The sequence below is a fragment of the Lepidothrix coronata genome, unplaced genomic scaffold (assembly GCF_001604755.1).
Source record: "Lepidothrix coronata isolate B3197 unplaced genomic scaffold, Lepidothrix_coronata-1.0 Scaffold279, whole genome shotgun sequence".
Classification (NCBI taxonomy): Eukaryota; Metazoa; Chordata; class Aves; order Passeriformes; family Pipridae; genus Lepidothrix; species Lepidothrix coronata.
Genome location: NW_016690459.1, coordinates 690,275 through 716,764, shown reverse-complemented (window position 1 = coordinate 716,764; position 26,490 = coordinate 690,275). Strand labels below are relative to the sequence as shown.

Genomic DNA, 26,490 nt, shown 5'->3' with positions numbered 1-26,490 from the left:
TTTTTGCCGCCTTCCAGCAGGATTGTGCACAGCCATGGCTTTATTTGCTCCAGAATGGTATAGAGCAGGTTGTGTGGCTGCACAGGGGGTCACACCAGCACACTGACAGCTCTCAGGGGATCTGGGGGGCCACTGTGCATGTGGGGTGCTGCCAGCCCAGCCCACCCTGTGAGCCTGACCTGAAGCTGCTGCCTCTCTCTTGCAGCCGCGTGAGAAGGGGCGGATGCGCTTCCACCGTCTGCAGAACGTGCAGATTGCCCTGGATTTCCTGAAGCAGCGACAGGTAAGGGCTGTCAGAGGCTCATCCAGCAGAGCTGGGTGGTTTGTGGTTCTTTCTCCTGGCTGGGGCTTGGGAAGGGTGTTGAGAAGCAGCATCAGCCCATGCTGTGGTGTGCTCGTCTCCATGGTGCTGGTTGAGGATGACTTTTGGGGGCTTTTCCCCATGGGAAAAATGGGAAATCCATTCCCCCTCTGAAATCCAGCCATACACATAAAAACTACTGTGAAAATGAGGGACCAACTCCAGTTCTGGGAAGGGGTTTGCAAATGTCTCCAACAGTCACGTCTGTGCCCTGAAAGCCTCACCTGGGGCTCCTCAGCAGATCCTGGTGGTGGGGATGGGCAGCTGTGGCACATCCGTGCCCTGCCACCAGCTCTGGGGGGGGGGTGTGGCTGCTGGTTCTGCCCAGCCCACGCAGCCCTGGCCTCGATGCTGGCACAGCCGGGTGCCTCTGTGGCATCACCCCTCCGGCTGTCAACATGGACTGATTATCCTTCAGTTTTTGGAGGACAGGCTCCCTCCCCTGGGCTTTTGGGAGCTGCTGGCCCCACCGTGCCTGTGCAGCTGGCAGAGACCAGTCATGCTCCGCACCCCTGGGCAGATCCTGCCTGGAGCAATGGGCTGCATCCCGAGACTTGTTGGCTCTGCAGGTGAAACCCCCGCAGCCCCGGGGCCGCGTGTCCTGTTCTGCCTGTTGGGTCAGGTCTCCCCACCGTGATGCTCCCAGATATGCCAAGGCGATGATGATGATAAATTGTACCAGTTCATGCTGAAGCAGAGACTTTTCTCGCTTGCTGCTGGCCTGAGGGCACTGAATAAATTTGAGCACATTCCCTACTCCAGGGAGGGTGAGCCGCTTCCAGCCCCCCGCCTCTTCCTCCTCCCCAGCTCCTTGATAGAGACATTTTGCCAAGGGCTCTGGGGAACTTGTTTCTCCACTTGGATGAAACAGCTTTTTCTTTTGAAGTGTGATGGATGGCCTGGTGGCCTTGCTGGGATGTCTTACCCCAGACACTCCTGCCAGAGACTGATTGTGGGTCCCGTTGAGTGGTGGGGAGCAGGGACTCCCCCAAGGGAGAAGAGGGAGGGCAATGCCTTCATTAGGGCTGATTGATTAGAGCTTGGTTGTGAGCCTGGGATGGAGTTAAAGCTTGGTCATCTTCTTTTACCCGTGCTCTGTGGGCTGGAGCTGTTCAATTATGCACCAGTGCTCGGGGCTCCGGGGACGCTGCTCCATGAGCTGAAGTAAAGCCATTAAGTGCTGGGAAAGCACTTCTGGATGGAGAGTGCTGGAAACATGGAAAAATCCTTCCCAAGCCAGCAGATGAGGTGGCCTTGCTGCCTCCTGGGGAAGCGCTGGGGTGTTGTGTGCCCACTCCCCAAGGAGTGCTCGGGGTGGGACAGCGCGGTGGGGGACACGTCCCCCTGCTCTCAGGGTGGGGCTGACGGGCAGCTCTGACCCTCTCGTGTCTTCTTCAGGTGAAACTGGTGAATATTCGCAACGATGACATCACGGACGGCAACCCCAAGCTCACCCTGGGGCTCATATGGACGATCATCCTCCACTTCCAGGTAGGGCCGTGGAAGTTTCTTGCTGGAGGCTGTGGGGCGGGCGGCGGGGTTGTCTCTCCGGGGTGCCAACATCCGTGTTCCTGCGTGTTCCGTGGCGGTGCCGGCGCGCGGATGGGTCCGGAGGATCGACACACACTGCAGTGTCATGGAGACCGTGTCGGAGAACAGCAACACCCTCTGCTCATCGTCTGCATAATGAAAGCATTAATGATGGGCTGTGTGCGGTGGCCTCCCGGTTGGCACCGGGGTTGTTGGCAGTAGCTGTTTGCTCAGCTGGAGGCTCTGGAGAAGAGCAAATTCGGAAGGGGCCACGGGGCTGTTATCCTGAGTCGTTCCCGGCCCTTTGGGTGGTCGGTGCAGCCACAGGACTTGTCATTGGGATGGAATGTGTCAGCTGTGTGACAGTGGTTCAGGGCAGAGAGGAGAGAAGCTCCCTGACCCGGGACCGTCTCCAGCAATTGTGTGCTAGGGATGCTCTTGGAAAAGAGGGTTTTGGGTTTTTAATAGCCTCAAATTATCTGGTTGTAGCTTTGATGCCCTCAGGGGCATGATGTGTGGCCCCCAGTGCCACCAGTGTGTTGGCATGTGGGGCTTGCTGAGTGGTGCTGCTGTCAGCAGCTCGTGGCCGCGTGGCATTAGCTGTGGAGTCATCTCCACTGTGGGCCTGAGCCCGTGGGAACTGCCGTGTCCCAGCTTCCTGCTGTTTGCCTGCTGGCATCTTCCAGACAGGACTAGTGCTGGCTTTGACACTTCAGAGGAAGATTATGTTTTTTTGGAGGATGGGCAGTGCCTCGGGAAGAGGCCTTTGGGAGGAGCTTGGGGGATAAGCTGGGTGTGAGGCTGCTGACGAGGCGCTCTTCCCGAGCTTTGGCCCTGGGAAGCGGCCGGGGTCGAGCAGGCTCTGGATGCTGATGAGTCACCGTCATCTCCAGTGGGGCCCTGGTTGTGGCATCTTGTCCCTGCTGTCCTTGCAGTCACCCTGCCCTGATGCATCCTCTGCTGCAGGAGACCACAGAGGGCACATCAGGAGGTCCTGCATGCCCTCCATGCCTGTCTGGGAGGGGATGTTGCCACTCTGCCGTGGGGCACAGGGTGGGTGACACAGAGAGTGGGGCCGGTGCCGCCGAGCCTGCGCGTCCTGTCCCCGCCTGCGCTAACGGGATTTTTTCTGGGGTTGTAGCTCCATTGTGAGCCTCTTAATCTCCCGTGTCCCAGCGCTGCTGCCTGGGGGCAGGCGGCTGGGAGAACCCGGGAGAGGTTTGTGGTGGGGTGGTGCTGGTGCAGAGCCTGGGCATCACCAGCTCTGCAGGGAGCTGGAGTGGTGAAGATGAGGGGGGGTGCCCCCCCATGCCCTGGGGGCTTCCCTGTGCCCTGGGAGCTCTTGCGGTCACTGGTTTCCCTTAGTCATCTCCAGGGTTGCTCCTCGTTGAGTGTTTCCTCATTGAGTGTTTTTTCCCTGCTTGCTGGGGCTGAGCTCAGTCCCCCCATCTTTATGCCTCCTGTTCCCCGGTTTTTGTGACACCCCCAGTTTGGATGCTGCCCCACTTTGGTTACCCTGCTCTGACCCGGTGAGCAGAGTTGGGATGCTCCATGCTCCTCAAACCCCTGCCCTTTTGGGCAGCATTTGGGGCAGAAGCTGCAGGAGAGAGGCAGGACTGGTGCTGGAGTGGGATTGGGAACATCACACTGCTGTTCCTGTTGGGACCCTCCAACTGCAGCTCCCTGAAGCGATGCCGTGTCCCCAGGGCACCTTGGGCTGCCCATCTGTGCCCCAAACTGGGCGAGCCTGGTAGGAGTGTGGGCACGTGAGCTGGTCTTCTGGGGCTCTTGGAATTAAGAATTAAGGAGCAAACCTCCCGAACTGGAGAGAAACACCCCTGCGGAGCCGGTTGGCGAGCATGCAGAGTCACTCTGACTCCTCCCTGCTTTTCTTTTTTTTTCCCCATTTCTCTCCCACCCCTTCCTTTATCCTACCTTTGCCAACCTTCCTCGGGTTTTGTGTTTTATCCCCCCTTTCCCCACCCTCTCCCACTCCCCTCCTCGCTCCGCTGCCTGATTCCTGCTCCCTGTTTGTGTTGGCGAGGGCCGTGCTCCAATTACCTCATATTTGGAGAGAAGGACGCCGCAGCCAATCCCCGCTCCCCCTGCTTTTAGGTCAAGTGATTTCTGAACTGCAGTGAGATGCTTTGAATTTGTCTCCTTGCAGCGCCCAGGCTGTAAGATGGCTGTCTGGAGCGGCGGCGGTGGCGGCAGGGCTGGCGGGAGGGACAGGCGGCGAGGGGCAGTCCGTGGAACGCCGGGCGCTTGATCCGATGAAGCCCGGTTTGGGATTTATTCGGGAGCCGGCGACTCGCTTAGCTGCGTTACTGCCGGCACCGAGCGGGAGGAGGAGGAGGAGGAGATGGGGAATTCGCTGGGCTGCGTTAAAGAGCAGAAGGAAAAAGCCGTGGGAAAGGCACCGCTGTCTCCCAAAAAAAGGGTCCGCTTCAAACGGAGGCGGAGAGGGAAGAGGAGAGCGATGCCGGAGGCAGCCCCGCAGGAGGAGCCCCAGGCGCTGGAGGTGGCTGAGGATGAGGAGGCGCCGAAGTCGAAGGCAGCCCCCCGGCAGGGGGGAGGAGAGGAGCCCCGCGGCGGGGACCCCGACCCGTCGGCGCTGCAGCCCGGGATCATCGTGCAGGTGAAGGAGCGCTTCCAGGGGGAGGTGCAGAAAGCTCGCCTGGTGCTGGAGCCGCAGCGGCCGGGTGTGGCGGGAGCTTCCCGGGAGGAAGGCACCACCGTCATCGCCCGCCTGCTGGAGAACCCGGCCGAGAAGGACTGCGAGAAGGCGGTGAGCCGGCTGGTCGAGCTGCAGAGGAGCGGCACCGGGAGCTGCCGGGCTGTGCTGCTGCCCCTGCGCGGGGGGACCGATGGCCACGCCGAGGGGCTCCTGTCCCCCGCCAGCGCCGTGTCCGGCGAGGAGCCAGCGAAAAGCCGGGAGCCAGGGGCTGGCAGTGCCCTGGATGCCTGGGGGAAAGGAGGCAGTGATGATCCCAGCTCCAGCGCCGCATGGACCTGCTCCTCCGCAGCAGAGCCGGGCACCGTTTCGGAGCTGTCTACGCCGTCCCCCATGGTGGATCAGCTGGAAAACCCCAGCGTGGGGAGAACCTCAGGGTTGCCATCGTCTCGGTCCGGGGAGGGAGATGGGCACGGACTGCCAGCTTCCCGCAGCCCGTCCTCCTTCAGCGCGGCCCGGAGCTCCTCGGGGTACGGCAGCGACCCGGCACACCGGCCAGCCAAGGCCACGGGAGCTGGTGGGACCACGGTGTCACCCTCTGATGGTGGCCACAGGCTCGCTGCGGAGGGCTGGGATTGGAGGGGGAGCTCGGGGACAGCCGGAGCAATGGTCAGTGCCTGCGTGTGTCCTCACCCCCTTTTTGGAGTGGGGCGGGGGGACCTGGTTCAGTGGACCCCAGATCCTGTTGGCCCCCGGGGATGGTCATCCCAGCAAGGGGCAACCTCATGCTGAGCACGGGCGGGAGGACGGTGGTGCAGAAAGCTCCTGAAGCCTTTTCTCCTCCAGCATCTCCTCTGGGAAAGTATCCCTGTCCTGTCTTCTGCTCCTGGCACGGGCAGACTGAGAGCGGCCGTCACAGGAGCTGCTGGGTGCGGCTGGTGGTCACACAGGGTCTCGGTGCCATTGCTGTCACCAGTGACACACGTGCTGGGTCACTCAGGGCTGCTGGGTCAGGTGTGAGTTTGTGGTGTCCCCTTCCTGCTGTCTGTGCTCAGCTCCCAGGTGGGTGGCAGTGGGTGAATGTGGAGACATGGGGGCTCTGCCTACTCCAAGGGGTCTCCAAGAGGAAGAGGAGGGGATGATACTGTGTTTTGTAGCTTGTTGCTATTTGGAGGTCACTCCTTGGGGGTGCCAGGGCAGGTGATGGTGCCCTTGGGTTTTGTCCAAGCTTTGCACACCCCAGGACAAGATTCGAGGGGCTGTGGTCCCTGATACCTTTACTGGCTTGGGACCAGTGTCACAGGCACAATTTGGCCTTCAGCATCCTGCCACCAGTTGCTTGATGCACGAGGCTGATGTTGGAAGGCTTTGGCCCCAGGTCCTGCGAGTTTCCGCTCTCTTTTCTCGCTGGTGCCTCCCTAAATCTTTGTCCTGTCACAGAGATGTGAAGAAAGGAGGGTGGAGCTGGTGCCGCATCCTGCACCTCTGTAGGCGCGTCTCTAGGAGGGTCTCCTGCAAAGATGCTCTCAGGGAAAAGGCCCAGTGGTTGGAGAACCTCAGTGCTGTGTCAGTGGTTAAAAATAAAGGATTTGTCAGAGCTGGGTGCTGTGAGGTGCTCCCCGATGGGCAGCAGTGCCTGGGTGGGGCACAGCCCATGGGTGGGTTCACAGAAGGGTTCAATTCTCTTAATTAAGAGCTGTCAGGTAATTAAGAATGGGGTGCTGAGCAGATGGAGGTTTGTGGGTCTCTTCCTGCTCCCTGCAGACGTGAAGGGTCCCATCCTGCATCCTGCTGCTCACCCAGCTCATTGCCCTGACCATCCTGGCTCTGCCGCCAGGTGCCAGCTCCCGACATCCCTAAGGAAACCCAGCCCTGGGGCTGGAGGAGTTAAAGGCAGTGCCGGCGGTGTGGCAGCAGCTGACAAAGAGCAGTTTTATGTGTGATGAGCGTATCAGGCTCGGGAGAGGGAGGTGAGCTGCAGCATACCAATTACACCGGCAGCATGGAGAGACGGATAATCCTGCAGGTCCCTGTCTCCTGCCTGCAAAGGGATGTCTGACCGCTGGGACCTGTGCAATGCCAGCACCCAACTGGGTGTATTTTGAGGAGGAATCAAGCAACTGGGTGTTTTCAGGGTGGCGGGTGGGGCCGGGTCCTGGCACACCTTCTCCCTGCAGTGCCGGGAGGAGGAATCCAGGGAGCAGCCAGCCTGCCTTTGCCTTTCCACAGGCACCCCGGAAAATCTGAGCAGCTCACATCCTCCCCTTTGTCTGCCCCTTAATTAAGGGGAGGTAATTGTACTAATTGGGGAGCTGGAGGAGGGGGAGGGCGAGGAGGAAGCCGTGCCAATCAGAAATATGCTGGCATGTGGAGACACGTGCGTGGTGTCACGTGCCGGTCTGGGATTCGCAGCCAGTCCTGTGCGTCTGTCTGAGGGGTCCGTGACTGTCGGTCTCTTTTGTTGGGGAAGTGGGTCATGGCACCCCTGCCACCAACACCCCCTGGCACCTGCCTCTCCAGGCACAGCAAGGCAGAGGGGGGATGTGACAGCCTTCTCCCCATCCCTCCCTTTCCCGCCGGGATGGAGTTGGTGGCCCTGCTCCATAGCTGGAGGTCGGGGAGAGACGTGGTCTCCGAGTGCTTCTTAAGTTGGTATTTTTTACAACAGGATGATCCAGGTGTGCCCTGGAGCTCCAGGTGGAGGATCCTTTGCCACACCTGCAGCCCTGGCAAGGGATAGTGTTGGTGGTCCCTCCTTGGGTGCTCCCTTGCTGCTCACCATGGGAGCCCCAGGTGTCCGAGGGTGCTGGGGCTCCTTGTGGTGGGTGCTGGGCAGGAGGAGCAGATGTACAAGAGCATTGCAGTTGGCACAGTGTGTTTGGGACAGGAAGGGACCTGCCTGGGGCCTCCTTTCTCCAGAACGTTACATTCCCAGTGAGGTGTGTCCCAAACCCTGGCTGGTGGGGATGGGGATGGTGCAGAGGAGTGGCTCCAGTGGTAGTAGGAAGCTGGGGTCTGGTGGTGGCAGCTCCTGTCCTGACTGGGTTGGGCTGCACAGCCAAGCAACACCTTGTGCCGCTGTGAAATGGGGTTGGCAAATGTCTGGCTTTGCTTCCCTCACCTGCCTGGATCTCCAGCCTGCCCAAACCACGCCACACCCCCAGCACCCTCCTGCAGGTCTGGTGGTCCATTCCCAAATTTGCCACCCTTCTACCCCACTGTGACCAGGAGTTTACTCCTGCCCTTCCTGGCACCTGCTAGGTCTGGGGCAAGTTCACAGAAACTGGATGTGCCTGGTGGAGCCTTTCCTGCTCCTGCATCATCCCACGGCTGTGCCACTTCCTTACAGATCTCCGACATCTACATCAGCGGGGAGCTGGGGGATATGTCAGCCAAGGAGAAGCTGCTTCTGTGGACACAAAAGGTGACAGCAGGTTATATTGGGGTGAAGTGCACCAACTTCTCCTCGTGCTGGAGCGATGGGAAGATGTTCAACGCGCTCATCCACAGATACAGGTAGGCAGGAAGGAGCAGTGGGGAGCATTGCGTGGGTGGGAGAGGGGATGAGGATCTCCTGGGGGTTCCTGCCCACCACAGCAGTCAGTGATGGTCTGGAGAACTTGAGGATGTGGGTGAGACTTGCAGGGAGCAATGTCATTTTACCTGGAATTATCTCTTCTGCCAGGTAGCTGGGGGGTGGATGCTTGGAATGAGCAACAAATACATCAGTTTGCAAGAAAAAAAAAAAGTCTTGATGAGGTTGGGGAGAGAGGCAAAAAAAGAAAAGCTTTTAAACTCTTGAGTGCTGCAGTGGTTACATGTTGGTGCTGCCCTTTCGTTTTCCATGAATAGCAGCACTTTCATCCGTGTTTTTATCCAAGGATCTCAGAGCTTTCCTGAGAGCTTTCCTTGAGGGACAGCAGAGCCCTTCACACCTTCTGCCTTGCTCAGCGTGGGCAGTGAGTCAGAGACGGGGCCAGCAGGGCTGGTTTCTGCCCTGGCTGCTTAGTCAACGGGACCAAGAGGTTTTCCTTCACAGCCTAAACCTCCCCCTTCCCAAAGGGAATGAGCTGGGGAGGTGCTGCAGCCCAGGTCCCCTCAGAGAGCCACCAGCCTGGGACAAACCCTCGGAGCCACCCACGGCAGTGATGCCCATCCAGGATGCTCTGCCCTGAGCACCTCGTGCTGTCTGCCAGTGTTGTGACTCTGGTGCGTGTCTTGCAGGCCAGATCTGGTGGACATGGAGAGGGTGCAGATCCAGAGCAACCGGGAGAACCTGGAGCAGGCCTTCGAGATCGCCGAGCGCCTGGGGGTCACCCGGCTGCTGGACGCTGAAGGTGGGAGCCTGGGGGATGTGGCTGGTGCAGGGAAATGCTGGCCTTTCCACCCACTCCTGTTCCTCACTGCCTTTTCTGCTTCCCTCTTGTCAGATGTGGATGTCCCCTCTCCGGATGAGAAATCCGTGATAACTTATGTGTCTTCAATCTATGATGCCTTTCCCAAAGTCCCTGAGGGAGGAGAAGGGATCAGCGCTATTGTAAGTGTTGCTGTGGTTTGGGAGGCTGGGAAAGCAATCTGGGAGGCAGCTGGTTGGTGTGGGAAAGGTTTGAAGGTTCCCTGTGTAGCAGATGGCTGATGGGTGGAAGAGGCCTGGGGAGAGGAAGGAGCTTCCCCATTAGCGTGTGTGCCCTGTGACCTGCTGGTGTGCCTGTAGGGCTGTGGTGTTCTCCAAGCTCTGCGGGTTCTTCCATGGGTTTTGGGCTCATGGGAAAGCTGAGCTGGCTTCCAGTGAGCAACTTGCAAGGAAGATCCTCCTCCTCCTCCTCCTCCTCCTTGTACCTGGGATGGCATCACAGATGATCCACCCAGTAGCTTGACCATGGCACTTCAGTTCCTTCTGTGCTCTGCCGGGCTCTCCCTTTTCCCCATGGAGACTTGCCCACCAGCAGTGCTCTGCAAAGACACTCTCACCCCACAGGAGGTGGATTCGAGGTGGCTGGAATACCAGACCCGTGTGGAGTCCCTCATCTCATGGATCAAGCAGCACACGATACTCATGTCAGACAAATCCTTCCCCCAGAACCCTGTAGAGCTAAAGGTAGGTCCTGGACAAGGTCCATCCTCAGTGTCCTGTGTGCTCAGTGCCAAGGGAGGGGTGGTGGCGTTCCCCAGGGTGGTTCCTGATGAGCCTTTCTCATCCCAGGCACTTTATAACCAGTACATACACTTCAAAGAAACTGAAATCCCAGCAAAAGAGCAGGAAAAAGGAAGGATAGAGGAGCTCTACAAACTATTAGAGGTAAGGATCATCATGGCTACCTGGAGGCTTGTAGGTGGGAGTGTTGTGCTTTTAGCAAGACTGAAGTGTGCTCAGTTCAGGTTTGTTTTGGAATGGAGAAGTGGGAATAACCCTCAGGGTGAATGATGTAGCAAGCAGCAAACTGTGGGAGCAGAGGCAGAGCTGGTGCCTTTTAAGCCCCTTTCCTTGCTGAAATCCCTAACCAGCTCAAGGAGGAGGTGGGCAGTGCCAATCTGTTGATGTTTTCCCCAGGTATGGATTGAATTTGGACGCATCAAGTTGCCCCAGGGCTACCACCCCAACGATGTGGAGGAGGAGTGGGGCAAGCTCATCATCGAGATGCTGGAGCGCGAGAAGCTGCTGCGGCCGGCAGTGGAGAGGTTGGTGCTGTGGCTGTGGAAGGGATGTCTCCTGCTCCCCTGGCCAGAGGGACACCCCAAGCCTCTCTCTCATCTCCCTCTGTCATTCCAGGCTGGAATTGCTGCTACAAATCGCTAACAAAATCCAGAATGGTGCTCTGAGCTGTGAAGAAAAACTCACTCTGGCGAAGAACACACTACAGGCTGTGAGTGGGGGGTGGTATTTCCCCCTCCTAATTTTATTTACTTCTTTGTTTTCCTACTCTTCTTTTGTACCCATCTCTTCCCCTCTCTTTCTGTCTGGGGTGATGGATTCCCCTAGACAATGTTCCTTTCTCTTCTGCCCTTGGGCCTATCCCAGAGGGGCTAAAGTGGGGGTGGTGGATACCTGGTGAACTGTGGTTGTTGTGGAGGATCTTGGGGGCAGGGTGGCCAGGGAATGGTCTTGCCTTCTAGGGATGGAACTGCTGGGGTGCTGGTGTGGAGGAGAATAGCACTTCTGGGAAAGCTTGTTGTATAATGAGGCCTAAAACCCCCAAAATGTGTTTTATTTGCCTAAAGGACTGGCAGGAAGGACTCGGTGGCAGACCCTGGGTAGGGAGGAGGTTTCTGAAGAGAACTTTTTTGTTCTGGGAGAAAGAGATGTTGGTTGAAAGGGTTGGGAGCTAAAAACAGTGATCCCATCTATCCCTAGAAGCTTTCAGTTCATCTGCAGCAGTTTTTCTAAGGGGGAATGTCCTGGGTGGGGTATGAGGGATGAATTCACATTCAGCTCAAGTTAAGCCTGCGGATCAAAAGGTTTTTTCAATCTCAAAGCTGATGCTGGGCTGCTGTTGTGTTCTCCCTGCCTCTCCTGGGCTGAGGGGACCCAGCCCTCCGTGTCCTCTCTCCTGGTGCAGGATGCTGCTCACCTGGAGTCAGGCCAGCCGGTGCAGTACGAGTCCGACGTGGTCGTGTACCTGCAGGAGTGCGAGGGGCTCATCCGCCAGCTCCAGGTGGATGTGCAGATCCTTCGGGATGAGAACTACTACCAGCTGGAGGAGCTGGTGTTCAGGTGAGAGGGACTGTGTCTGAGATGGAGAAACGTAGTCAGGGCCTGCACGGGACCCCTCTGCTCTGTTCTGGGGTGGGAGGGAGGGCGTGTGTATCTCCTTACCCATTCCTTGCCTGCTCCCCCAGGATCATGCGGCTGCAAGACGAGCTGGTGACTCTGAGGTTGGAATGCACCAACCTGTACAGGAAAGGCCACTTCTCCACCCTGGAGCTGGTGCCCACGTCCACGCTGAGCACGACACACTTGAAGGGCGAGTCCCTGACGAAGGGGCTCCACACCTCCTCGGCCTCCTGGTTCAGGAAGCCCATGACCAGGACAGAGCTGGTGGCCATCTCCTCGTCTGAAGATGAAGGCAGCCTCCGGTTCGTGTACGAGCTGCTGGCCTGGGTGGAGGAGATGCAGGTGAGTGCTGGGCCAAATCTCCTGCCTCTGCTCAGGCTGATGTGGGAAGGCAGGAAGCTACTCTGGGCTTTTTTCCTGCCTTTATCTATGGATGGTTGCTTTGGTGGTTCAGTGTTTCTGGAGAGCTCTTTCATCTTGAAGTGGGTTTTCTCTCTTGTGATCCTGCTGGTCAGTGGGTACTGGGAAGCCTTTCAAAGCTGGAAGCAAACCTGTACTGATGCAGTCAGTTGGTCTTATGGGGGCAGGTGGTCTTGTGTAGGCTGTCTCAGAAATGATTCAGTGTTGGAGCACTGGCTTAGGATCTTCTACCAGGACTGGCTGGTGTTTGTTCCTTCTGAAGTGACCTGGGAGGTTTCCTTGCCCTCGTGTCCTTTTGGGATGAGCTCCTGCAGATGAGGAATGCTGACTTGAGCCTCTTGGCCTGTTTCAGATGAGACTGGAGCGGGCAGAGTGGGGGACTGACCTTCCAAGTGTGGAATCCCAGCTGGAGACCCAGCGGCACATCCACACCAGCGTGGAGGACCTGGGATCCAGCGTAAAGGAGGCCAGGATGTACGAGGTATGGCAGGGGCTGGGTGACACAGTGCATGGCATGACATGTACAGGGGGGTGAGGGCATTGGGGTCAGCTCTGGTGGGTGAAGGTGCCTGGGACAGAGGTGTTTTTTAAGGGTGGAGCTTCTGAATTGATGCAGTGCAAGAGGCTGCTGCCCTGAGCCATCCTCTCCACCTCCTCTTCCTCACACAGAGCTGGGGAGGAAGATGTGGGGATGGGGTTTCAAGTGATGCCATCCTGTGTCGGGCAACAGGAGCATTTTTTGTCCTTCAGGGTAAAATGTCTCCGAATTTCCGCGCGAGCTACACGGAGACGCTTGGCAAGCTGGAGACGCAGTACTGCAAGCTGATGGTGAGTGGGCTTCTAGAACTGCCCCATCTGGGGTCCATCCCTGCTGTCCTGCTCCTGAGCATCCCTGTTCCAAGGCTGGGGAGGGGGGGAAGGCACCCATGGCCTTCAGAGCAGGGGAGAGGAATCATCCTTCCTTGTGTCCAGGAAACCTCGAGCTTCCGGCTGAGACACCTCCAGAGCTTGCACGGGTTTGTGTCTCGGGCCACGGCTGAGCTGATCTGGCTGAATGAGAAGGAGGAGGAGGAACTGGCCTATGACTGGAGCGACAACAACCCCAACATTGCAGCCAAGAAGAACTACTTCTCAGTGAGTGGGATGGTGGGATGGGCGGGTGCTCTCCTGGTTGTGCTGCTGCTGCTTTTGATCCCCTGTGGGACCTTCAGCTCCCAACAGACCCGAATCCCCAAGAGGCTGGATGCTCCCTCCCAAGTCACTGAGCTCGTAGCTCCTGAGTGGAGCTGATGAAAGTTCTCCCCAGAGCAGAAAGTGCAAAAAAAAAGCCTGTGTTCAATTGAATTTCAATCAAAAAGGCATCAAAAGATGTATTTTTAGCACTGTTTGGAACTGAAGGCACATTTAACTAGTGGAGGGGAAGTAAAGTCTGAGCTAAAGAGGAAAATTGATTCCTCTTTAAAAGCAGTATAAATAAATTCCCATCTTTCCCCAGTCACACTGTCTGGAGCTGAAGAGGTCCCCGGGCAGGTTTCCAGTGTCTGTGTTACATCTGCCCTGTGTGTTTGGCACACAGGAGGCATCCCAATGGGAATGGGCTGTGGTGCTCCCATAAGCTGTGCTGGATTCCCTGGGATACACTGGTATTCCCTGGAGCTCTTCCATGCTGTGTTAGTTGGATACATGGTCTGAGTGAAGTCGATCCACACACGTAAGGTTTGGACTTTGCTTGTGTCCTTCATGCAGGAGCTGATGGCAGAGCTGGAAGAGAAACAGGACATCTTCCGCTCCCTCCAGGACACGGCTGAGCTGCTGTCCCTGGAAAACCACCCAGCTAAGCAAACTGTAGAGGTGAGTGGGCACCTGGAGGAGTTGGGAGATTCCTGAGAACCAGCTGGCAGCAAATCTTCTCATCTGGGACTGGGAGGCTTGCTGTCCCACCCCACAGTGCCAGATAAAGTGTTTCGTGGTGGCAGAACATCAGCGCAGTGATAGAGATGTTTTATTTTGGGAAGTGCAGTGAGGAGCTCGAGGCCATTCCCAAATAATCTCCACCTCAAGTTAAAACACAAATACGCTTACACAGAGCGTGAGCCTTCCCTGCAGCGAGGTGATACAGGGCATGGCCTTGGCTGCCCTGGGGTCATTCAGGCTTCCAGGGGTGCTGTGGTGGTGAAGCAAAGGGCTGCAGGGACCCGTTTCTCCCTGGGGTTTCTCTCTGGGTTGGGAGAAAGCAAACCTGTGCATCCCACGGCCCCTGGAATCGTGTACCCGTGGGTGTGTGGGACACAGAGATGTTGATGGTCCAGGGTCTGCCATCTCCTGCTCTTCCTGCCTTGTATCCAAACTCTTCTTGCTCATTTATGTCCCTCCTGCCGTGTCCTTCCCATGACCCTCCTGGCTGTCAATGCTCCTTATCCATCGCCGTTTTCCGTGTGTTTCCCAGGCGTACAGCGCTGCCGTGCAGACTCAGTGGCAGTGGATTAAGCAGCTCTGCCTGTGCGTGGAGCAGCACGTGAAGGAGAACGCTGCCTATTTTCAGGTATTTGGGAGGGGCAGCCTAAATTCCCTTGGTCACCATCCGCTGAATCCTGCTGCATGAGCTTCCTGTGCCGCTGTTCTCTTTGGGGGAGAGGGAAGGAGGATTTGGGGTGCTCAGGGTTTCTCCCGAATATCTCTTAGCTGCTCTCTAGGGATGTCTTGCTGGATGGGAAAAAAAAAGGATCAGCTTCCCTGTAGTGCAGGTTTCTGTGACCCTTTTGCCTTTGCAGTTCTTCAGCGACGCCCGGGAGTCGGAGACGTACCTGCGGAACCTGCAGGACTCCATCAGAAGGAAGTATTCTTGCGACCATAACACGAGCCTGACGCGGCTGGAGGACCTGCTGCAGGACTCCATGGTGGGTTCTCCAGCATCCTACTGCCCTGGGATGACTTCTGGTCCAGCAGCACTGCTTGGGGCACCTCTTGCTTCCCAGGGAAAACCGGGCTCTTTATTCCCACGGTTTGATGTAACGTGGTTTGTTTTCCACCTCAGTCAATGTTCTGCTTTTTCTTGGGGCTGCAGAACATGTTTGTACGTGGCTGTGGGGTGCAGCTGTGAGTGACCCCAGCTGTGTGGTGGCTGGATCTTGGTCACTGTCATGTAGAGGCACCGTTCAGCCTCTCGGTGTCCTCAGGGTGCAGAGCAGGTTCCCTGTGCTGCCTGTGCAAGCTCACGGCCTGACCTGTGAGCTGGTTCTGCCCCATCCGTTCCCGTCGTACCACCGTGGTTGAGTTCTGCTAACAAAGCCTGCAGGATGCTCCTGGTTCTGCTTTTGAGCTGGTGGGATGTGGAGAAATGCCTGCTCTTTATCCAGCCCAAATCCCACGTTAATCCATCGCCGTGGATGGGGGAGAGCCAGGGCAGCCTGGCTGTGCCAGGGGTTGATCTCTGAACACGTGGCCTGGCTTAGCTGTGGCACAGCAGAGAGCAGAGACCAGGCCATTGCTCTGTCATCTTCTTGTCTGAATTGGCCTGAAAAAAAACAACCTAAAAACAAACCTCAAGGAGCAAAGCATCAGCTGGCATTTGAAACCAGGGCCAGGGGAGGATTTGGGCTGTGGGTTAAATGCTGAGCTGCTGGTGGAAGGGCCAGGAGGTGACATGTGAGTGTGTGGAGGCAGGAATCACTTGGACTTTGCTTTTAGTGCACACCAGTGATCCCCAGTGTGTCCCCAGTGACACTGGGATGCCGTTACTGGGTGTTTGTGATGGGGCATCAGCACTGTCTTCTCTCCTGGAGGCCTGGGGGCTGCCCCATCCTCTCTGTCATGGTCTCAGGGTTGTCCTAGTCTGTCCTCCAGCACTGCTAGAACATGGAGCAGCCAGCCTGGCTCCTGGGGTGTGTGTTTGGGAACCCTGAAACGCCAGGAGTCTGGGCAGGTGCTGTCTGGGGTGGGAGAGGCTGTTCTGGTCAACTGGAGAACAGCCATGATCTCAGGACTGGGGCAGCTGCCCTGAGCTCAGCTTTATTACTCTTTCTTACCTAATAAGTTAAAGTTGTATTTCTTCCAATCATGCTCCCTGGGACAGGCACAGGTAGTTTATTTAATCATTTATTCTTTTCTTTTTCTTTTTTTTTTTTTTCCCCTTTTTTTTCTTAAACCCATTAAATTATCCTCCACTTGTCGTCAAGCACACTAACCAACCCCAGAGTACCGAGCATGAGGGAGGACATTTTCTGGGATCCTTTCTAAACCTTTGCAGCCAGAAGGGGCTGAGCTGTCACTAATCACACGAGCTGCCAGTGCCGTGATCCGCACACGTCTCCGCCGCTGCCGGAGGCTGTTCCAGGGGAGCTTTGCCGCCAGTCCCCTGGGTTTTCCCGTCACCAAACCCAGCAGGGATTTGCAGGAATCAATTACGCAGCGTTTTCCTCCGACCGGCAAATTTCTCCCCAGCCCCAGAGGCCTGTGCGGTCACTCCACCACGAGCCCCTTCTCCTGAGATGTTTTATCCGCATAATTCATCGTATCCCATTCCAGCCATTGGTTTCAACATGCCTTCATCCTTTGCTTTAGAGAAGGGAGCATGCGTCCATGGTCTCTCCTCCAGACAACTAAACGTCCCCGGCTTTGGGCTGGAGCTCGTCCTGCTCTTGGCCCCTCACACCTCCTGGGACTGTAATTTTGGTGTATGTTGTGTTTTCTGTTTTTGCCCTTTTGAAAGAAAACGTTTTCTTGTCCAAGCAGCCAAAGAGCCAGAGGTGTGCATGTGGCTTTGCAGGGCAGTGGGAGTAGTAGTGGAGAGGTCCCACCCCGTTCTTCCTTCCATCCCATCTGACCCCTCTTCCCATCCCGTCAGGGCAGCAGGATCCTCCTGACGTTTGTTCAGCCCTTGCAGGCCAGCATTGGGGTGGGGGGGTCCCGAAATGCCTGGGAGAGACCTCCCCTCCTCAGCCTTGGACAACCCGTCCATCGTCCTTCTTTCTGCCAGGATGAGAAGGAGCAGCTCATTCAGTCCAAGAGCTCCGTCGCCAGCCTGGTGGGACGATCCAAAACCATCGTCCAGCTCCGGCCCAGGAACCCAGAGCACGTTGTGAAGAGCACGATCCCCATCAAGGCTGTCTGTGACTACCGACAGATCGAGGTGAGGGCTCGGAGGGTGTCAGCAGAACTTGCAAAGGGAAGGCAGGGACGAGGCAGAGGAGTGACACCCGTGACAGTTTAGAATGAGCTCCATGGTGTCTGTCGATGGGAAGCAGGAACAGAGTGGGAAGACAGAAGGAGGGAAATAGCACGGCTGTTTTTCCTGGTGCAGATTTCCATGTCTCAGATTTATTCTGGGCAGGAGCTGAAGTCCTTTCTTCCCCAAGGAGGATGGGCTTCATCAGCCACAGCCAAACAAGCACATGGGTGGCAGCCAGCTCCGTTTAACTTCCTTGTCCCTTCCTCTCCAGACACGAGTGTGCTGCGCTGCTTGGCACTATTCCAGGCTTTTGCTTGATGAAAATATATCTATCTGTATATTTTTGGGAGCTGGCTCACCCCTGTGAGGGAGGGTGGCAGCGGGGGCAGGCATGTGTGGCTCTGCTGCTGGTTTCTGATGGGCTGGTGGTGTTGGTGCTGCCTCAGATCACGATCTGCAGGAACGATGAGTGTGTCCTGGAGGACAATTCCCAGAGGACCAAGTGGAAGGTGATCAGCCCCACAGGGAACGAGGCCATGGTGCCTTCTGTCTGCTTCCTGATCCCTCCGCCCAACAAAGAAGCCATCGAGATGGCCAACAGGTACTTTGGTGGTCTCTCCACCACGGCAGAGTCACGGAGATGGGATGGTGTCATGGGAGGGGACAGATTTGGGGTGGGAATGGGAAAGAAGCTGGGGTGGAGAACGGGAGCGGGTGGCACAGCTGATTTGTGGCAAGGAAAGGAATCCCTTGTTGTTCTAGAGCTGCAGACTCCCCAGCACTGCTATAGCAGCTTGCAAAAGAGAACATGACAATTCAGGAGGAGGGATCCCCCCAGGGATCTCTGGCACTGAACAGCAGGAGCATCACTCCCGGTGTGCTGCCAGACTGGGATCACTGGATTGATGGGCTGCTGGCTGGCAGCGAGGGCTGGAGGATTAACAGGGTCAGGGAAGATCCAGGGCTGATGGATCTGTTCCTTCCCCTTACAGGGTAGAACAGTTGTACCAGAAAGTGATGGCTCTCTGGCACCAGCTCCACATGAACACAAAGAGCCTCATCTCCTGGAACTACCTGCGGAAGGACATTGCCCTGGTGCAAAGCTTCAGCATGGAAAAGGTATGGAGGAACTTCCATGCTTGGCTCTGGGGTTGTGTTGCTCTTGTCTGGGCTCCTTTGTGTGGCAGAGGAGAGGGGGAAGACCAGAGTTCAAGAGTGGAGAAGTCAAGGGACTTTACACCTTGAGCAGTGGGAAAACCTGAGCTTGGGGGTGCTGTGCAAAAGGATTGCAGTTTTTCCCAACAAGAAGAGCATCAGGAGTTTGCTGCTGAGCTGAATAAAAGATGAGAGATCGTGGATGGAGCATTTAATTAGGGAGTGAGCACAGCTGTGGGGAGGCACGAGGCTGATGTCGAGGGTTTGCCTTTTCTCCTCTGGAAATACTGCCTTGGCAAATGAGGGTGGTTCAGGTGGGGAGGGTGGCTGCAGGTGATGTGCGGGAAGTTGTTCCCAATGTTTGGATGTGCTGCTTTTCCACTCTCAGCTCAGATCCTTGGCTCAAGGGGAGTGCCAGCAAGCCCTGAAGAGCCTCCAGGCGCACTACGAGGATTTCCTGCAGGACAGCCGGGACTCGGAGCTCTTCTCGGTGTCGGACCGGCTGCGCCTGGAGGAGGAAGTGGAGTCTTCCAAGGAACACATCCGGCAGCTGCTGGAGTCCATGGAGAACGGTGAGCTTCAAAGGGCTGATGGTTTAACCAGGAGCTGTGGGAACTCATAAACAAAGGATTTATGGGATGGCTTCATGTTCTTCTTTTCCCGAGCTAGCTGGCTGATGGCGTAAGCAGCTACTCTCCTTATTTCTCCATCCATCCATCCGAGTGTTCGGCCCTTGTCCAGCAATATTCCTGCAGAGAGGTCTTGGCTTTGCAGCCTCAGCTTAACTGCTGAGTCCTCTTACCCTAATATTGTTGGTGATGGGTTTAGTCATTAGGATACATTCTGAGCAAGGACTTCTTCCTGAGTTTAGTCTTTGGGGAAGTATATGTGGTGGTGGCACTTGTGACACTGTGAGTCTCGTTAGGACTCAGGACTCCAGCTTTGTTACATGAATTTCCTTGTGGCTGGACTCATTCCTCGGATGTGTTTGAATGAGATGATTTAATTAACTTGTTTTCCGTCTGAGCAGAGATCCTGGTGTCGGTGCGATGCTGTGCTCAGCTCTGAGGCTTCCGGCAGACCCCATTTGGGACAGATACTGGCTGGGGGTGTTTGAGCTGCTGTTTTGTTTGTCTCTGACTTGCAGAAGACAAGGATGAGACTGTTGCCAGGACGTATCTCTCCGAGCTCAAGAATATCCGCCTGCGCCTGGAGGAGTGCGAGCAGAGGCTTGTGAGCCGAATCCAGTCCCCGAGCAGTGCCCGAGCAGATGGTGACACTATCCAGGAAAACACCATCCGCATTGCAGAGCAGGAGGTCAGGCCTGCAGCTGGGAGATGGGCAGGGGAGGGAGGTGGTGGACACTGGTCCAAAAATAGCTGTAGCTTCTCTGGAATGAACGTGTGGGTGATGGGTGCGTGAATGTGTGGGGTTTGAGGGGATCTTGCTGCACAGAAGGCAGCAGGAAACCTCAGCAGGTGGGCTCCGTGCTTCCTTTCCTACCATCTCCTTTGCCAAGGGCAATCCTGCTTTTCCTCTGCCTGTTTGGGCTCTCCTTTCACGTCCTCTCCCTCCCTCCCGCAGCGAATGCAGGAGGATCTGCAGCGGCTGCAGTCGGACCTGCGGTTTGTGTCCGAGAGGTGCTACAGCTTCCTCGACAAGGCGCCCGCGGGGTCCAGCACCCCCCACCTGCGTGCAGAGCTGGACCTGGTGGTGAACAAGATGGACCAGACACATGGGCTGTCTTCCATCTACCTGGAAAAGTGAGTCAGGATGTTCTTCTGTTCCCAAATACCTTTTTGAACCTGCCCAACACACCTTGCGCTGGACCGTAACCAAGCTCCATCCCTCCATGGCAGACAGTGCCAAACTGCCTCGCAGTCAAGATCTCTGCCAAATTTTGGATGTCATTGCGCTCCCTCTGTTTGATTTGTCAGGTTGAAGACGGTTGACATTATTATCCGGAACACCCAAGGAGCAGAATCCCTGGTGAAAGGGTACGAGGTGAAGCTGAGCCAGGAGGAGGCAGTTCCCGCTGACCTGGCGGCCATTCAGTCTCACAGGACAGCGTTACAGGTTGGGTGCTCTTGGTTTGTCAAGCAGGGTCCTTCCCTTTCTCTGCTGAATTTTGGCTGCGTGACGTTTTTCTTGCCTCGATATAGCTGGGAGGATTTTGTGCTGCTTATGTGATCCCTTATTGTTTTGTAAAGGTAAAGAAACTGCTGTGACTTTCTTATAGGGCACATGCTGGCACACTTGAGCATCTTAGCAGCTACATGTCCTGTTCCTGTAGGACAGGGACCGAACCAATCTGACTTGGGAACAGACTGGGAACAGATCCCCTTCATTTTACACTTTCTATAACCTCCTAGTTCTTTGCACATTAAGGAAAGTGGGAAAATAAGCCCATTAACCCCTTCTCAGGCTTCTCAGCCCCAGGCAGGAGGACATCTCCGACCTAATGTCCCTCCTGCTTTGGATAGTGAACCAGGGCTGTCTCTTGCTGGTTTTTGCAGCAATGGCTCGGGGAAGTGAAGGACAAGGGCTCTGTCTTCTCCACGTTGGAGGAGGAGATGGCAAAGGCGAAGGCGGTGGGAGAGCAGCTGTACCGGCTGAGGCAGGAGCGCAACATCGACCTGGAGCGCTACCAGGAGAAGGGGAGCCAGCTGTGGGATCGCTGGCAGCGAGTCTGCGCCCAGATTGAGACCCGGTGAGGAACCTCCTGCTACCTCCTCCCTCCGATTTACTTTCACGCTTCAGCTGAGAGCTGGGGCCAGGCTTGTTAGCAGCGATATTTTTCCAGATGGGGTTCCCACTGGTGGCTGGGATACCCCTGGCGTTTCACCTTCCTCTTACTTGTCGTGGTTCTTCTCTCAGCCACACGGAGCTGGAGAGCATCCAGGAGGTGCTGAGTGATTACCGGCAGTGCCACAGTGCCCTGATCCATTGGATCGAGGAGATCACGGTCCAGCAGGAGCTGATGAAGCCTGGGCAGGCAGAGGACAGCCGGGTGCTGTCGGAGCAGCTCAGCCAGCAAACGGTGAGGAAGGACCTCGTGATGTCTCAGCACAGTTGCTGCCCTGACAGTGTCACTTCTTTTCATGTGTGAGCTTGAAAATACGAAACACAGCAGGGAAGAGGCTGCAGGCGTGAGCTGGGTGTCTGGGAAGTGGAGAAGCTCAGCTTGAGGTGGAGATGAGGTCTTGCGTGAAAAAATTGAAGAACACGAAGACTTTACCCAAAAGGGGAGGGATGGGAACCAGAATTCAGCTCACCCCACTGTGGCAGCTGTCATAGAATCATAGAATGGTTTGGGAAGGGATCTTAAAGACTATCTGGTTCCAACCACCTTCCATGGGCAGGCACACCTTCCACTAGACCAGGTTGCTCCAACCTGGCCTTGAACACTCCAGGGATAGGGCAGCCACAGCTTCTCTGGGCAACGACTCAGACAACTTGTCCTGACAACCCTTTTTGCTTTGAATTTTATTGAAGGCTTTGGCTGCAGAAATCGAGAAAAATCAAGCCCAGCTGGACCAGTGTCAGAAGTTCTCCCAGCAGTACTCGGCCGCCGTCAAGGTACAGTTCCCCTCCTGCACCCGGGTGAGACTGGCTGTGCAGAAACAGCCGTGGCACAGTTTGTGTCCCTCATGCTCCACGTCTCCCCCACCCCTGGCTGTGTTTTCAGGACTATGAGTTGCAGCTGATGACGTACAGGGCCTTTGTGGAGTCGCAGCAGAAGTCTCCCATGAAGCGCCGGCGCATGCTCTCGTCCTCGGATGCCATCACACAGGAGGTAGGAGCACAGCCACCCACCCAACCTCAGCAGGGAGAAACTGTGTGTGTTTTGGGGGGGGTCCTTCGACGCCGAGCAAACCTACGAGCAGTCCCTGTGCAATGAGCTCCTTCTGCTGAACTCTCTTGTGTAAATAAAGTTTCCACCCTCGCTGTTTTTTCCAATAGCCACAGGGGATGGCTTAGTGCTCTAAGCACCAGGTATGACATACGTAGACTCCTGGGAACCCCTGGGAACCCCTGGGTCAAATCCAGCGGGGTCGGCTCAGCCCTTCAGCCTTGTGAGGTAAATAACCAGAGCACCATGCAGCGTTACTGTGTGTGGATCTTTGGGATGAGACCTTTAGGGCCCCGAGGTCCTGTCTGCTCTGTGTGGATATTAAAGATCCCGGTAGCCCTCTGTCAGAGTTGAGCATCCGCCCCAGTGTCCGTGACCGGAGTCTCCCCTCGCTCCAGTGTCGTGCAGCATGGCATGTGTGGCCACAACCCTCCCCATCAGACTTGCTGCATTCCATTGATGCCATTCTGGGTCTGCCAGGTGCCTTGGGGGGGTTCCCAAGCGAGAGGTGCCGCATCCGTGTCACAGTACTGTAAAGTACATCGTTCCGGATCTGCCGGTGGGGCTGATCTCTCCCGTTTCCCCCTTCTCTCCCTTGGCAGTTCATGGATTTGCGGACTCGCTACACGGCCCTGGTGACACTGACCACACAGCACGTGAAGTACATCAGCGATGCGCTCCGGCGGCTGGAGGAGGAGGAGGTGAGGGTGTGGAACGGAGCTGAGTTCTGTTCAGACTGTGCAGGCTCATTCCCTCCCCCCCTAAGGGTGCTGCTCCCTGTTGAGGTTACGCCTCTCCCTCTTTGGAGATCCCCCTTTGACGTGGTTGTCTTCCTCCCCCCTCGTTTTGCAGAAAGTAGTGGAGGAGGAGAAGCAGGAGCACGTGGACAAGGTGAAGGAACTCCTGGGCTGGGCCCTGGGCTTGAAGCAGAGTGTGCAAGGCAGGATGGCTGCTGCTGGGAGCAGAGAGCTGGGTGACATCGAGAAATCCATCTCAGAGCAGCAGGTAAAGCACAAGTGACCATCAGACGCTGAGGTTTAACTTCTGCTCTTTTTCCACGGCTGGTTTTAAACTTCTTTGTCTCTGTTTTTTTCCCAGGCCCTGAATGAGGAGCTGACTGCAAAGAGGGAACAGGTCTCCGAGGCCATCAAAACTTCCCAAATCTTCCTGGCAAAACACAGCCACAAGTGAGTGTGACCCAAGGAGGAGCCAGGCAGAGAGAACAGAGGGGTGGGAGATGAGATTCCTTAGAGCTGGCACTGGTGGGCTGGTGCTCCTGGGGTCCAGTGCCTGACTCCAATTGAAAACAATGATTAGCTGCACATAACAATTGACTTCTTTCTTATCTGCAAAGAGAACTGTGAAATCTGCGACCCATTTATGCTGTGGGGCAATGTTAATCCTCTGTAGTAGTGATCCAGCCCCGTATATTTTGGGATTTGATCTCTACAATGCAGGTCAACCTGTGCTCAGTTATCCTTGCAGGTTTTAGCTGAGCTGGGAGGGAGTAGGACAGTGGGAAGAAGGAACTCATGGTGGATTTGGCATTTTCCTTCACCAGAACAACATGGTAATTCTTTGGAGGTGGTTTGTGCAGTATCCTGAGAGGTTTCCCCTTCTCCTTGCAGGCTTTCCCAACCGGAAAAGGAACAGATTTCTGCTCAGATTGGTGCCCTAAAGGAGACCTACCAGGAGCTCTGCAGCAATTCCTCGGAGCAGCTCCAGCAGCTCCAGAGCCAGCTGGCTCAGGAGACAGAGCACAAGGTACTGCTCCCTGCTCGGTGCCGTGGCTGCACGGACACGGTTCACTCCTCAGGGGGTGCAAAAGGTTTCACCTTGTTGTGTGTCTCGTGGCCACTGGCCACTCACGGCCCATCACCTCTCTTACTTGCACATGGTTGCCCTCCCTTCTCTTCCATCCATGGTCACCCAAAGCATCCAGGCTGGTGGTCCCTGGAGGCCAAGCAGGAGCTGTTTCCCTGCTGCCTTCCAGGTCAGTGGGAGAGTTGTCCCTTGGTTTTCATCAGAGCTCTGCCCTCTGTGCGAGGGTTGGCTCGTTCATGCTTGGTGAGCAGGGATGTAGAATGGAATTCTGTCCTGGAAACGGTCCCCTTGGGAAATCTGTGTCCTCAGAGGAATGTCCTCTCAGGGCTTTAACCTCAGAGGGCTCCATCTCACAGGCTGCCTGCGAGCAGGGGAGGCAGGAAGGTGGGGTTCTTGTGGCCTCATGGATCTCAGGGTCTGGCAAAGGGTTTGCCTCAGCTGTGGCTGAACCAAATTACTCTTCCCAGTGGAAGGCCACTGCATTGTCCAGCCCCTCAGCTGACCTGGGAGACTTTCCCAACCCATTCCCTGTTCACACCCACCAGCACTCCTGTCAGTCCCCGTCCTTGTTCCGCTGGGTAGGGAGGGCTGGAAGCGCATCCTTTATTGCCTCTGTTACGAGCTGTCATTCACAGATATACGTGTGCGTGCTCTCTAAGTGTATATACATGTGTCAATGGATATATTTGTGTGTTTGCTTGCTGGCTCCCTGTACCCTGAAGCAACGGCCTGCTCAGACCTGGCCGCACAACACAGGTTTTGGCCGTCGGGTCCGTGAGTGAAGCCCTGTTCAAGTCACCCACGAGGAGAGGGCATCAGGGCTGCCTGTTTGAGATCTGCCTGTCCAGCTTTCACCTAAATATATAGTGTTTTGCTCCAAACTGGACTTTACAGAGCAGTAAGTGCTTTTATTGCAAGCCCCTTAGCCCTCGTGCTGGCAGCAGAAGGGTGAGCGAGTCGGCTCGTTAGTCGCTGCTAAGCCATCACGGATTTGGTGCAGCCTGCCTGTGGAAAGGATGCTTTTTTCCTTTCCCTTTTCCTGCCTCTTGGGCAGGAAAATTATTTTAGGGCAAAAGCCTTCTCCAGGGCTTGTTGGGCTGTTTTGGTACAGCATGAGGCTGCTTTGGGGCTGGAACAGTTTTCACTCACGCTCTTGACAAAGCCCAGGAAAGAAAACAAGAGATGGCAGTGGGGCTTCACCTTAGTTCCCCGTCTACAAAATGATCCCTGCGGCTCTCGTGCGGAGCCGTTGCTTCACTGTAGAGGGAGCATGAAGAACTCTTTAACATTTGCTTGCTGGAAACATCCAACTGTCAGAAAGAAGTTATGAAAGACCAAAAATGCAAAGCAGAACGCGCTAAATTGAGCATGATGTGTCCCTGTACAGTTTGTGTTTCATGTCAACTGTTTTTTGAGATTAACTGACATCCTTGCTTACAAGTTTAACTAACCCTCCGGGATTTAAACAAACAAAACACACAAAGGGAAAGAGGAAGACCTGTGTGTGGGGTTCTTTTTGCAAACAAAACAGTCGCATGCTGGACGCTAACACCAAGCTTTACACTGTGTGTGATACGGCTGAACTGCTCCATAAGGCTCTGTCTTTAACTGCTCAAGGCACACCCTGCAACTCGGTAAGTAAAAGCCTTTTACTCCCCTCCCTCCCATCCATCTCCTTTTTTATCTTTCTCTTTTTTCCCTCCTTCCCTCCTCTCTGTCTTTCCACGGCTTGTTCATCTCTGAATATGCATGTCAGGGTCTGGCGATGGTGGTGGAGAGCTTAGGTTGTCCCAGAAAGTTCCCCCTCTACCCACAGCAGGGTGTTTGGATGCAAAGCAATTAATTTCGTGATCCTGATTCCCTCCTTGCTATCCCCACAAAAATCTTTTAGTGCTTGGGCCCAACCGGTGGGACTGGGAGAAACCCAAATGTCCAAAGAGCATTTGGACAAAGATACTCTTCATCATCTAAATTATTACCCTCCCTGTGGGGACAACAGCAAGAAAAGCCCCTCCAAAACACCACAGTAGACGGTGTGTTCCCAGTCTGTCACTGTTTCCATGCTGGGACCTTCAGCTTTTTCCATTTTTCCTTTGGCCCTGTCTGAGGAGCAACTTCGAGGTGCTGGAGTGGGCAGAGCGGGTGCCGTGGTTGTGCTCAGGGAGCTGCCCTGCCACGTGGCTGGGAGCTGCTCCATGGTCTGTGGTGCTCCCTGGCCATCCTGGCACTTGAGATTTGCTGGGGAAGTGCAGGATTGAGAGCATGGCAGGAATCAGCATGTGGGCTGTGCTGGGAGAGGTTCTTACTTACCCCAAAGTGGACGACTTCGGGGGGTTCTCTTCTCTATGAGTGAACAGTGGTATTTGTGTTGTCTTTACTTTTTAAAAACTGGAGTTGTTGAAGGGCTTTGTGGTGCTTGTTGGTCTCCTGCCCTCTTTTTCCTTGGAGCATTTGGAGCACTTGTTGGTTTTGGCGCTTGCCGCTTCGCCGCGCTACTGGTGGTGGATATTGGAAGCATCTTGGTGCTGCCCTGGTGATGGACTAGACGAGCATTAAAACTTGCTGGCAATGTGCAAGCTGGCAAATGCACCAATTTTTGTGCTGTGATGACTTTGGAGTTGCATTTCAAACACTTTGGGACTCACTTTCTAGCCTGTTTAGGGATTTTAAGCTTTTTTTTTTTTTTTTTTTTCCTGAAACTGAGGCCTCCCTAGAACTCATGAAATGAGTTCTG

General features: G+C 55.6%; 1 protein-coding gene across 2 annotated transcripts in view; it reads left to right on the top strand.

The window, feature by feature from the left end:
• The window catches only part of MACF1 (microtubule-actin crosslinking factor 1), a 115,577-nt gene that overhangs the window by 21,596 nt on the left and 67,491 nt on the right, over positions 1 to 26,490 (top strand). For both annotated transcript variants that reach the window (XM_017836529.1, XM_017836528.1), the window contains exons 4-36: positions 206 to 283; positions 1,760 to 1,852; positions 7,915 to 8,081; positions 8,790 to 8,902; positions 8,996 to 9,102; positions 9,544 to 9,663; positions 9,769 to 9,864; positions 10,117 to 10,244; positions 10,336 to 10,429; positions 11,123 to 11,277; positions 11,403 to 11,679; positions 12,110 to 12,238; positions 12,508 to 12,585; positions 12,730 to 12,891; positions 13,504 to 13,608; positions 14,204 to 14,299; positions 14,529 to 14,654; positions 15,830 to 15,835; positions 16,733 to 16,885; positions 17,371 to 17,525; positions 17,917 to 18,043; positions 18,468 to 18,651; positions 19,227 to 19,396; positions 19,664 to 19,842; positions 20,017 to 20,155; positions 20,596 to 20,789; positions 20,957 to 21,119; positions 21,575 to 21,658; positions 21,768 to 21,875; positions 22,535 to 22,633; positions 22,785 to 22,937; positions 23,031 to 23,119; positions 23,561 to 23,696. In XM_017836529.1, coding sequence (XP_017692018.1) covers positions 206 to 283; positions 1,760 to 1,852; positions 7,915 to 8,081; positions 8,790 to 8,902; positions 8,996 to 9,102; positions 9,544 to 9,663; positions 9,769 to 9,864; positions 10,117 to 10,244; positions 10,336 to 10,429; positions 11,123 to 11,277; positions 11,403 to 11,679; positions 12,110 to 12,238; positions 12,508 to 12,585; positions 12,730 to 12,891; positions 13,504 to 13,608; positions 14,204 to 14,299; positions 14,529 to 14,654; positions 15,830 to 15,835; positions 16,733 to 16,885; positions 17,371 to 17,525; positions 17,917 to 18,043; positions 18,468 to 18,651; positions 19,227 to 19,396; positions 19,664 to 19,842; positions 20,017 to 20,155; positions 20,596 to 20,789; positions 20,957 to 21,119; positions 21,575 to 21,658; positions 21,768 to 21,875; positions 22,535 to 22,633; positions 22,785 to 22,937; positions 23,031 to 23,119; positions 23,561 to 23,696 — 4,263 coding nt within the window. The remainder of the gene's footprint in view (positions 1 to 205; positions 284 to 1,759; positions 1,853 to 7,914; positions 8,082 to 8,789; positions 8,903 to 8,995; positions 9,103 to 9,543; positions 9,664 to 9,768; positions 9,865 to 10,116; positions 10,245 to 10,335; positions 10,430 to 11,122; positions 11,278 to 11,402; positions 11,680 to 12,109; positions 12,239 to 12,507; positions 12,586 to 12,729; positions 12,892 to 13,503; positions 13,609 to 14,203; positions 14,300 to 14,528; positions 14,655 to 15,829; positions 15,836 to 16,732; positions 16,886 to 17,370; positions 17,526 to 17,916; positions 18,044 to 18,467; positions 18,652 to 19,226; positions 19,397 to 19,663; positions 19,843 to 20,016; positions 20,156 to 20,595; positions 20,790 to 20,956; positions 21,120 to 21,574; positions 21,659 to 21,767; positions 21,876 to 22,534; positions 22,634 to 22,784; positions 22,938 to 23,030; positions 23,120 to 23,560; positions 23,697 to 26,490) is intronic.